The 12372-nt window shown below is 40.3% G+C and overlaps 1 protein-coding gene across 1 annotated transcript; it reads right to left on the bottom strand.

The window, feature by feature from the left end:
- Window positions 1-6644: 6644 nt before the first annotated feature.
- Window positions 6645-10283, bottom strand: TRH (thyrotropin releasing hormone). The gene is made up of 3 exons (XM_042012757.1): window positions 10199-10283; window positions 8972-9189; window positions 6645-8106 (listed from the first exon to the last, which is right to left on the bottom strand). Exons 2-3 carry the CDS (start codon window positions 9165-9167, stop codon window positions 7532-7534), a joined length of 771 nt encoding a protein of 256 aa, XP_041868691.1. The 5' UTR covers window positions 9168-9189; window positions 10199-10283; the 3' UTR covers window positions 6645-7531.
- Window positions 10284-12372: the final 2089 nt, after the last annotated feature.

The raw sequence follows: 12372 nt of genomic DNA on the forward strand, positions 1-12372 counted from the left end.
CTCATCGTGCCCTGCTCTTCTACCCTCCAGGTTAAGTCCTTTAAAACCTTTTCAGCACGGATCGTGATGGGGTGGGGAGGAAGAGAACCAGCCTGAGGAACCAGCCTGAGGCTCAGTGCCCTAGAGGATTCGCGTGCTGTGGTGTCGTCCCCCTGGATTTGCTGGAGCTGGGCAGTTTCCTGGCGGTGAGCCATACCTGTGCCACCTTTGCTGTTCCTTGCCCCTTCTATCCTCTGTTGAGGCAGTGAGTTATAACTCACTGAACAGTGAAAGAACACTACAGCAATGCACGTGTCTCTAGAAGAACTGCAAGATCCATGTAGGTGCAGAGCTCGTGGGGAGGTTTCTGTCGGCATTTCAGTTTTCTGGTTCCTGTTTCATGTGCGTCATTTGTCACGAATGTGCAGGGAAGGGGCAGAAAAAGGGGTGGGTGAAGGGATGGGAGACGTGGCAGTCACTAGATGGCACAACAAGCACGTCTGAGAGCAGCCGAGGGCCTGTGGGGGCCTCGGCCGTGCATTTCACAGGCTTTAGCTGTAAAGGTTTTTGTCCTGCCTGTAAGCTGTGAGCCCTGTTGACCCGGGCAGTCCATCCTTTCCTGCCGTTCCCAAGTAGTAAGAATCAGGTGTAAGGTTGTATAGAAGAGCAAGCTCTTTCCTTAACCCTGTCTCTCCACAGCTTCAGTAACTGCTCTTTTTCAAAAATAAAGTCTTAAAGGCTAATTAAAGTGGTAAATAGAACAATTGAAGTCTGGTGGCCTCCTCTTGGAATACAAACCACGCAGTGAGGGCTGCCTGCAGTGAGTTGCGAGGAGGATGATGGCATGCTGGCACGTGTGCGAGAAATCAAACATTTCACCGAATCTTCAGTTAATTGTGCTCCTTTGCATGTTCTACATTTGACCACACATATGAGAACACGTCTCACCAGATTAATCTTTTTCAAGTACTGATAAAACACCGTGTAGTATCAATCACTCTTGAAAAGAAATTTCACTCAATATTTTTAAAGGAAAATGCCACTTTTTTGCCTGTTTCTGAATACAAATGATCTTTACCCCGTCCTGAAGAACTCCTTCCCCAAGAAGTGACTGCACCTGCTCAGTATGATTTGGGTCTTTATGAGAGTATTAGACTTACTGGGAACATCTCAGAGACAATTAGAGAACTGATATTACAAAGTTATGCCAGATACAGTGATGTGTGGAATGGTACAGTTTGCTCCCAAAGGGAAATTTGAGCTTCTGTGTCCCTTAACAGATGTTGAGCATGATCTAGGTTTGTGCTGGTGTAAACAAGAATATTTTAGCTGCTGTTATTTGGTCAGGCTCATCACACTTCCCCATACAAAGAGTGTTCACAAAGTGAAAACATTCAGGTCAGTCTAAAGCAGTTCAGTTTACAGTGCTTCAAAAGTTAATTTGTTTTCATCCAGCTAGTTGCAATAGGAAGAGGTTTTGGGGACAAATTAAACCTTTCTGCAATTCTACAGGTGCTCTTGGGGACTGCATTTGTATCAGTAATGGCTCACAGTGAATGAATGCAAACAAGCAGTAGCACAGAAGGACTTGCTCCAGCAGCAAAGTCAGACCTGTACGGCCCCATCCTGCCACTGGGATATAAAAGCTCAGCCAACAAAACCCCACATCTGTTAGGTAACTCCTCCTCTGCTGCATTCAAGATCCTTTGGCAAACAGTGAGTAAATAAGTTGTAAAATATATTTGTGTGTTGTGGTAAGTCTTAACTGTGAATTTTAGCACCTGGTCTGTTGCTAAGTTGGTCATTGCTACTGATGTCCGAGAAACTTCAATGGGAGTATGGCTGAGGAAGGGGACACAGTTGACCCCATAGCCATGGCACAGCCCTATCAGAAATGTGTTCCAGTTGGGGTCACCTGTGTCCTCCGACTTCTTGTAATAACTTCAGTGCCATTTAGAATGTTTAGCAATGGAATCTGCTCTCAGCACAGGAGAGGTAAATGCAAATTATGCCTGTCTACTTCTCAAGGTATTCAAGTAGCATGTTCTTCACAAAAATGATTTACTGAAAAAAAGGTTTAAAATATCTGAAATTTAACAGCGTTGAGTTCAATATGGACTTTGTAAGTAGAGTGTAAGCAGAGTGAAAAATCAGACTGTTCTTGGGAAAATCAGAATGTTCTTTGTAAATATTCCCTAAACTAAATGGTCAGTTAATTTAACTTAATGCTGTTTTTTAAATTGGCCTAAATTCAATTTTATAATTTAATGATAGATTTTTTAAAAATTCATTTTAAATCTCTTTAACACTGAAATGCATAGCATGAACCTCAACATTAGCACAAACCTACAACGTTAATGATCTTTGATTTTAATTTATCAGAGAAAATGTTTTTGTTTGTTTGTTTAGGTGGATCTAAACCAGAATTTCCTGTATTTTTCATTTTGTTCGGAGAACTAAAATATTTTCATATTGCTGTTCAGTTTACCAAAGCTCATATATTCAATATACTCGAGTTGCTTATACTGAACATTTTGATACATAACAAATCTGTTTAATTAGTCTGTGTAGACGGGATAGAAGCTACATTTCTATGCCAAACCCATGATTTTTACTGTGTTTGCAGTCTCATCAATCCAAACTGACAGCCTGATGGTTTGTAAGAGTGGCAGCTGACTACTTGTTGATCCCCTTTTATCTGATTTGTCAATTAACTACTTCGGTACCTGCAAGCCAGTCATCATCTCAAATTTGTTTGGTCCCTTAACACTGCTGAATAATCTGTCATATTGCTGCTGAGTGTCATATTGGTCCTGAGTGCCATGGAATGGCAGCACTTACATAAAGTAGGCGAATTATGAGGAAGAGAGATAGGAAGATTCAGAATTCCTTTGCATTTACATTTAATTTAATGGTTTAACTGTAAGAGCTGTACACCGCAGTGCCTGGATTCCGTTCAAGGCTCATTTCAAATGTCAAGTACACCACATTTGGGTGCTGTCTCTTCTAGCATCTCTTGTCTTCTCTTTTGTCTACAGACTTGTGCAACAACCAATCCCCTTATTGAAGACAGCATGTCTAAAAGCAATAAGCAGAATACCCCCACCAGTTGGTATTTGACAGGAAATGATTTATGATTTTTTTGCAGGGTTGTTGTTGTTGCTTTCTTGTTCAACACCACTTGCTTGTTCAAAGAGCTTGCTTTTTGTCTTGACTGCTTTAGCTCAGAGAACCGTTCATAAATTCTTACTATATTTTTCATCTGTCTTGACTTTTCTCCTCTTCCTCTTCTTTTTTCACAAAACTTCAGACACCCCACACAGTACGAGCTTCAAAATCAAGAGGGAATTTATGGTGGAAACATATGCTTATCTGTGAAAATTACTCTAAATCAGCAAACATATTTCAAGCAGATTCTTCAGATCACTTTCCCTAGTTTTCCCAGTCATAATCTAATGTTTTCCTTATACCAATCAACTATTAAATTGTCTATGCTGCATCATATTCATTACATCCATTACAGAGTGAGGATGTCAACTAACTATGGCATGTTGGATCCTCATTTACCCCTATTCCATTTTGCAGGGGTATTTGTGCAATTTATTCAGTCCAGATTCCCCCTCTTTCCAATGCATATGAACAGGAAGAATGTGAGGGAATGTTAGCTGTAAGTGAGGAAGGTGTTCCTTCCGTCTCTCAACCCTTCTGTGACATACTGTTGTCTTGTCTGGTTCACTGGCCATCAGTACAAACCACAGTGGCTGAAATACATTCAAGAGCTGTTTTCACCTTTTGGCTGGGATCATTCCATTATATTGGTATCTGTCATGCCCCATCTCTATCAGAAACTGGTATCCCGCTCTAGAATACCAATACAATTTATGATCTAGTAACACTCCTTCAGCTGGTGCTCCTTCCATCTTGTGGAAGCAGACAAGGTGAATTGTCTGGTACCTGACCAATGTCCTTTCCTTGGTTTCCTTCTTAGGACTTTTAAGCTGTATTGGTTTCATCAAGGAAACAAAGCATGAATGTCTTTACACAGGTCTAAAAGTAATCTTAAGGCAGGTAGATTAATTCATTTTTCTCAAGGAGTTTCCCATCTGGTTTTGTTGAAGGTCTCTGTGTCCACCCCTTCCTCATTACCCTGCAGGAGTGGGGAGTTCATGTTGTTCTTACTGGAAGGGGAGGGGGAGAGAGGCTTCTGCACCCTAATGCTGATAGTCCACATACCCCTTTCCTAAAATCAAAAGGATTTCGCTGTCTTCATTTTTTGTGTCATGTCTCTGTACAATCTAGACCTCACACAGCCTCATCCCTCTTGCATTCTCCACTTGACTTCTTTAGATCATATTTTTTATTTATAACAATGTCCTGAGTGATGCTTTAAACTTGCAGCTGAGACCCTTTGATGTTAACTGGTGAGTTACCAGGGAAGCAGTGACTCTACTTTATCTGTGATGATGATACTTTTTTCAAACTTTTTTCAAACTTTTTCAACTGATGAGCCATTATAAGTAGTAATAAACGTGTTCATTGGTGCCATATGTCCCTTGGAAACACTCAGCCCTTACTAATTACAGTGGGTCAGCAAAGAGGTCAAGGCTCATAAGTGTGTGTGGGGGAGCATAGAACAGTAATAGTGAGAGGTGTTGAAAATAGTTGCAGGAAATATTAACTATACAGCTGATTCACATGAACTTTCTGCTCCCATTAAAAACAAAGCTCGTTTTGAAGTAAAATCTGTGCTTTAGGAATCAAACTCCCTTATGTCTCAGTAACTGGTAATACCCAGAAATATAAAACTGTAGTGGAATCAACAAAAAACTCATCTGGCGAGGTTGTTTTAGTCTCAATTAAAGCTGGAAATAAGATTTTGCATGACTGCTGCCACATTAGGGCCATTGCACGGCTTTGCTCTGTGGATTTAATTCAGATTCTGCAGAGGAGATTTTTCTACTGACTTCCATGACCTTTGTACCAAGTCTGCTGCTGGTTTGTTCTCATTGAAGAGCCCCAGCCTGCTTGACAGACAGGTAGTGCACCTCCTCAGGGTACTGTGCGACTGCAAGGCCTGGTTCTGCAGTTGTCACAGTGTGAGTGACAGAGCAAAGCTAGTTACTTGTGAATGTTTGCATGGATACTAAATTCTCTTAAGTTCTAATAAAAAGTGACAGTTAGGGGAAGGTATACAATAAAAATAAGATGATGAGAGAGATGTGCAATTAACAAATTCTTATAACTAAACATATTGCTAAGAGATTGCACTATACTTACTATTCAAAGAAGCATAGCATTATAGTATAAAAGCTGGCTATTTTCTGCTTAGTCCCTTAGCCAAACTCCAGAGCCAAAAAGCTTTTAGGGTCTGGATAAATCTGACAAATACTTAACTTCGAACTTGTGCTTATATAGGCTTCATAATCACAAAAGTGTCAAATCCCCAGTGGCAGTCAGTGCTCTGAGAATGATGTCTGTAGGAGAAAGAGTGTACTTGGCCTCTTAGTATGTCTGCAACATTGCAGATAACAGGAAGAAATTAATAAATAGAAATGAAATTTTCATGCAGATACTGGGAGAAAATGTCCTTTTGATTAAAAAAAAAAATCTGGACAATTTGAAATACTACATTGAGTTATTTTAAAAAAAAAAAGAACTTTTGAAATATGTAATCCTTGCTGTCACCCATGTTTACCTACTTGATAATTTTTTCATTCATGTTTTTCACTTATTTTGAACATTTCATAGCAAGTAGTGTTCCCCAGGGTTTAAACAGCATTCATTCGTTGCCAAAAATGGTATATGAAATGGTATCCTTCAGAGTAATCTTTTTTCCCTGATAAAATGCAAATGAAACATTTTTAAAGGCATCATAAATAGAAAGTGTGCTGAAAGAAGTTGAAGTATATGGAATGTCCCCAGCTATCTTCTCTAAGGATTTCTTCAGCACTTGTTTAGTAGAAAGCCCCTGTCAATAGAAGAGGTGTGCCCGTTGTCGCATACTGAACAGCATATTACCTCCAAAGTTAAAAATTGTTTGATAGACCATCTGAAGTGTTGATCAGCTTGTGAGCATCTACCTTCAGTGAAACTTGTGACATGATTAATTATTTTTCTTCAGGGTAGCTAAACCATATGGCAAAGCTGACTTCTGTAACTGAGGTGCTCCAAGTCAGCTAATGTGTCTCAATGGTATTGAGGATGAATGTTGGTGGAAAATATACTCATTTGTTCATAAAAATAACATTCTAGCAAAATATTGATGTGCTGTAACCTCTTTGAATGAACAAGAAGTGATATGAGTAACTCAGTGTGCTCAGTAACTGCATATCAATTGCAAAAATCAGTAAATCTATTGTTCAGACCCACAAACAGGAAATCAGTTTCTCATCAAGTTCCCTGTGAAGTGGGCGACACGACTGCTGTGAGTTTAGCCCAGACACATAGTTTTGTGTGTCATACAGGTGGAAGATTTGAAAAGGGAGTCTATCATCCTTCTACTTCAGTAGTGGAACAGTTTTAAGTACAAGCGTGTGCTGACCACCAACATGCAAGGAGATTGTATGTAGAAAAATACACTTTGATGTTAATTTATTTAGCTTGAGTTGGTTGTATGTTTTTCACATTACTGCACTGTGTTTGCACAACCAATAAGGACACCAGAGTTGACTATTCATGTTTATTGGATAATTCATATCAAAGGAACGCTTTTGAAAGTCTGACCACAGAAAATAAAAGCATTCCTTTAAGAGGAGAGAAATCAGAAATCCTCACTGGAAGGAAAGGATCTCTTTATTATTAATTGTCTGAGGAGAAGGGATGTTTTCAAGTGGCATGACTGAAGTGTGGACACACCAGGGTGGGAGTTCTAGTGTGGGCTGTACACAGTCAGGAGGGTCACAATGTGTGCTTGAGATGTTCAGGGATGCATTAACCCTTTGCAGTCTGTCGCCTCTTAGGTGTAAAAGGTTTTCCTGTGCCAGTTCTAAGTCAAACTGTGAAGTCACTCATCTGTTTTGTTCCAGTTGAAACTGTTTCTGTCTCTTTATAGTGCTTACTGTCTGGACAGGTTATAGTGTACAAGGACTCAGGTCTCCAGAATGTTATCATTTAGAACTGAAAACCTGCTCTATTTCATTTTGAAACAATTTGCATATGTTCCTTTTTCTCCCTCACTATTTATTTACTGATTTCACTGATGTGAGAGGAAACCATATTGTTATTCTACTTCAGTAGCATCAGAACAGAAATTTAAGAGCCTGTTTTATTAATTTAGGAACACATAGCTGGATTGTTCTGGGGTCTGAGCTCCTAAGAAAATAAGCACTCTTCCTAAAGTGGGGGAGTTGAAAGATTCTCAGTACTTGCCTTTTCCATTCAGATGGTTCTTTTGCTTTAAGTGTGTGACAAAGCTATTAACTTGGATGGGAACATTAACACACTGAAAGATAGGTGCAGAGGTCAGCAACAGGAAGCCAAAAGGGAGTGAATGGAATGTTTTGGTGATCTGGCAGTTTACTTCACCAAATGCAAATGCTACACAATTATTTTCTTATTCCTCTGTTTCACTCTCCCATGCTGATCTCTTTCCTGGGTGCTGACGCTTTTCTTCTACCCTGTCTCTGTTAACATCTTCTACTAAATCAAGCAACAAGCTGCCTTTGTGACAGGTAAATGACCCCTGAAAGTTGCAGGGGCCTGTATCATCTGAGCTGTCAGAATTCCAGTGCCTTTTTCCAGGATGCTGGTGTTTCTCACCATATAGGTCTACCTCATAATTCCAGCCTCTTTCGCTGGGATGCTGGTGCTTGTACATAGGATATCTTCTGCCTCGATGTTCTCTTTTGGATAACTCATTCATGTAGGTTAGTTGTGCCCTAGGGCTGTTAGCAAACTGATCCAACAGTGACTTTCTGCCAGGAGGCTGTTGCCTTTTCAGCTCCAGATAGATACCAAGGTCATCTATGTCTCTTTTTCCTGGATGCTGCCTCTTCTGAATGTCTCCATAAGATGTGTCTTTCTCAACATCTCTTTTTCCAGGATGCTGTCTCTTCTCCAGGTTGCTTAGGTACTTTTTCCCAGGGTGTTGTCTTTTGGAAAGCCATTGTAGCAGAGGGGCATTTGATTCTGTCCAAGGAAAAGAATAACGTTAATGAGACCCCATAATACTGACTAAGGAAGTTGTAATAGGAATTTGTGGAGCAGGATCATAATCTGTTGCTCTTTGAAAGCCAACTCAGTTTTTCCAGCTAACAGTCATAACAGTCATAACAGTCATATTAGTATCTCTTACTCATTCTTAAGCTCTTCTTAGTATTTCAGGTCTTGGATCAACACAACCAATTCTCAGCATTGATGCAAAGAGGGAAGATGGGTTTTCCTGTGGGCCCTTGGGGCCAGCTCATCTTCCACTGTGGAAGGACCCTGTGCTCCTTTTTGCTGGCAGGCACCTATGTGGTGTTTCTTGCAATCCCTGAGTCTGATCTTCCACTGCTGTGACTAGTGGTAGCAGAGCATCTACAAGGTAGGAGCTGCAGACAGTGAAGCAGCCTCTAGCATTCCCAGCCATGGAAAAAGCCCACTTTTCCTGGGGAGTAGGAAGGATTGAGGTAGTAGGTGAATGGCAGCACCCCCACCTCGAATTTACATTAGGTATAGGATCCACAACTGCAGAATGTCCTTCATGGGTCCTCTTAGAGCTTCCCTAGGGAAGTACCTGCCAGACAAGCAGGTTTTCTGTGACAGGCTTCTACCGTTTTATTATGCAGCAGCTGCTTAGTGATAGTACGGCCTTTCCTGAGAAAAGAGATCTTAGAGAAGAAAGCCTCTTTGAAGAACTGTCAGTGTATTGCAGCAGCCCTCTTATCCTTCCCCTCCCCTTAGTTCTAGTGCTAAGTATGAACATCAGAACCTGGAAATGATACCTTGGATCTAATGATCTCAGCCAAGTGCTATACCATCACCAAATGGGTGTTCCCAGTGGAATATATACCTTTATTAATCTCTTCTTCCTTTTCAGCTTTCTTGAGGACAGACTGAAGAATGAGGCTTTCAGATCTCTGAAGGATGTCATCCAGGGGACTTCTTCCCATGTTCTCACTCTCCTCTGGAAGGAGATGTCCCCCATTGAAGCAAACACCACACAAGGTCAAGCAGAGGAGTAGCAGTGACAGCTGGATAGATGGCATTGTGGGACAGGGGTTCCTGCAACTTCCATTGGACAGAGAACAACAGGGGAGGAGGATGGAGCAAGCAAACCTAGCAATAACAGGAATATTTCCAGACACTGAAAAAAACAAATATGGTACTGCTGCAGGGATTGAAGTCTCTTAGGGTCTTTCCTCATTTCTGTTACTAACCTCTCAGTTTGTTTTTTATCCTCCAAAGGATCTAAATTCTTCATAATTAAAACCAGGCAGTTGTTCATTTTTCTGGCAGAATAAATATGATATGAACATCCTAAGGCACAGGTGATTCTGAAAACAGTGATTTTACTCTGCTGTCTGCCAAGAGGCAAACTTAATTTCCCCCTTGAACTATGTACCCACAAGGTACAGACACCTACACCTGCTATTTCCACCAGGCAATTCCCTTTGCTAAGGGTTCATTTTAAAATGATACTGGGATTAGCAGCAATTCCATTCCACCTTTAGTTAAAGCCAGACCTAAATAATCCCCTAGTTTTTAACTGGGGTTTTTTATACATTTAAAGTAGCCGTGTGCCTGGGTATTTGTCAGGATAAGAAGACAGCTATGCTCTGTGGGGCAGGGGGATTTCTTGCATGGAAAGAAATTAGGGAAGTACCTCATACTTTTTTCAGAGACATAATAATAATTGTATCCTCTATTACCTCTTGCCCAGATACCAAGTATTTTTCTATTTCTTCTAGCTAGCACTGAATTCCTAACACACTTAGGGATTTATTTTACAGTAAGCAGAGTTCCTTCAGTAGAATGGAATACATCTTTAATACTACTATAGCAGTCATTTAGCTTAATTATATCTTCAGAACATAAAAGAAATGCACAGTTTTATGAAGTCCTACAAATATCTAAAATAGAGAATAAGTTTATTACCTTACTTATTGGCAGGTTTTTATTACTTCTGATGAAATCCTTGAGTAACAGCCCTAAGAACATTGCATAGGTTGTTTGACTCAGAGCAATCTTTAGACAGAAAGGTAGAATCTGCTAAAAAGGAAATTACTTGATTAATTACCTGATTTGTAGTTTCAGATTTTTGCTTGATGCATCTGCCAAGTCCTTTAAAGCTGTTTGTGCCTCTGAGCTTCAGAGTTGCCCTTTTGCTGCCGCAGGCACACGGAGTATCCAACAGAAGCGTTGCTGTGTGCTCTCTGGATGGCTCACATCTCTGTACTTATACTGTACTGCCTCTGGACCCTTTATGCAAATCGCTCTGAGGTAATTTAAGGGATATGATGTGTTCTTTTTTTTTGTTTGTTTTTTTCCTGCTCTCAGCTACATTTTGAATTCATTTTAAGATTCACACAGTTATCTGCTGGCCTCCATATGGCCATGCTTGACTCCCAGAAATTATTTTCCCATTCTCTGAAGAGATTATGTTGAATTTTATGTAACTCAGCATAAAGAAAAGGAGGTTTTCTTTGCTTAACAAAACTAAGCTTGTTTGTCCTCTACTAAGCAAGGGTTTTGGAGTAGATGCAGAGAGGTAGGTAATTAATTAGGCTAGGCAAGAAAGACAATTGGCATATGTTCTTTTTTATCCCTCACTATTTATTTACTGATTTCACTGATGTGAGAGGAAACCATATAGTTACTCTACTTCAGTAGCATCAAAACAGAAATTTAAGAGCCTGTGGCAAAAATGTAATGGATTATATTTAAATAAATGTATTAAGTGTATAAGAACATGGGTTCTTGTTCTGAATGACACAATAAAGTTTCTGGCATACAATTCCATATTTTCTTGGCATAAGCTTCCACAGAGTATTTTAGAATATGGCATGCACAGCATTAAGTATTAAAACGTGTTTATGTTGCTGCTACGTGCTTCAAAAAGCATTGTACTATTGTAACTAGAAATAAGACTCTCTGGTCTCTAACCCATCTGTCTATTTAAGATATTGCTCCACACAGTACTGCACAGCTGCTTGGCATTTCCTAGGTGTAATAACTCCTTAAGGTCTCTCCGGCACGATACCTGAGTTTAAACAATTACTCTGATGCCCTGTAAATGAAAGTGGGCATTGATAAAATGGGAAACTGCCTGGTTTCATTCTCATTAAAATCTGCTTCTTGACACTTTTGAGCTTATCTTTAGAGAACATGGATGAAGTCCTGTGTTACAATTACATCCCCATGCAAAGCTGCTCAGCAGGTGCAAAATTATATTCACAGTGCAATGCCCAGGACTTCCTGCCTGACCAGCTTTACCTCCTTGTTCAGAGGTATTTTTATCTTATTTTGGACTCATTTAGTAGAGTTTTAATGCTTTGTTTAAAGGAAGAAAGTTAAAATTAAGCACCTCAAGGAGTCGGGTTATTTTCATGAAAAATGTCCTTTTTCGATTTCACAGCTGGAAAACTGTCTCTTTTTAATATGATATCCTTCCTTTTAGAGTTTTGTTTGGCTTTCTTCCAGCCACTTTTTTTTCAGTTTCATTTTCCCTGCAGGTGATTTTTCTATTTAAAAGATTTCTGGAGGTTTATTTTATAAGTGTAAATGTTCTTTCCTCCCCCTCACTGCACAATTACTCATGACACTGAGATGAATTCATGGGTAGAAGGGAGAGTTTGTTTTCTCAAACTCCAAAGTCTTCCAAGCTATACTTTTTTGTCTTGTCACAAATGCATGGATACCCCAGACTTGCCCAGAGCTTGTGTCAGCACAGGGTTTGGCTCCCAGGCGGCATGTAAGTCTGTGGCAGGTTCTAGAATTGCACTGAGATGTTGAACTACTACATTTCATACCTAAATACAGCATTTCAGCACCACTGTGATTCTCAACCCCTTTGTCTAACTGCTGTATTTTATCACAGGTGCATCAAGTCCCTCGATCTCTTGTATCAGCTCTGTTGAGGAAGTTCCTTATTTTTCTTTTAAACATTCTCAAGGGCACCCCAGCTTTTCAAAGGGCTTCTAAATGAAGAAACTGGGAGGCAGACAACTCCTCTCCAAAACCAGAGTCAGACCCTTACATGTGATCTGCATGAACTGAGGTCTGTGTTCCTCCCCTCCCCAACATGTTGCTTGTATTGCTGACTGCAGTCACTAACCACACATCACCAGGAGCTTGGTGCCTCTGCTTTTGCTGAGCACTTGTCCAGCTCAGTGTTGGTGTTCACAGCAGTGGGGCCTTAGCATTGGGGCTGTCACTGGCCACACAGTTGGTCCCTAAAAATGAAGGTGAATA

This window comes from Corvus kubaryi, unplaced genomic scaffold (genome assembly GCF_017639235.1).
Source record: "Corvus kubaryi isolate FWS band 111438036 unplaced genomic scaffold, C.kubaryi_AGA036_p1.0 136, whole genome shotgun sequence".
In the NCBI taxonomy this organism is placed as follows: domain Eukaryota; kingdom Metazoa; phylum Chordata; class Aves; order Passeriformes; family Corvidae; genus Corvus; species Corvus kubaryi.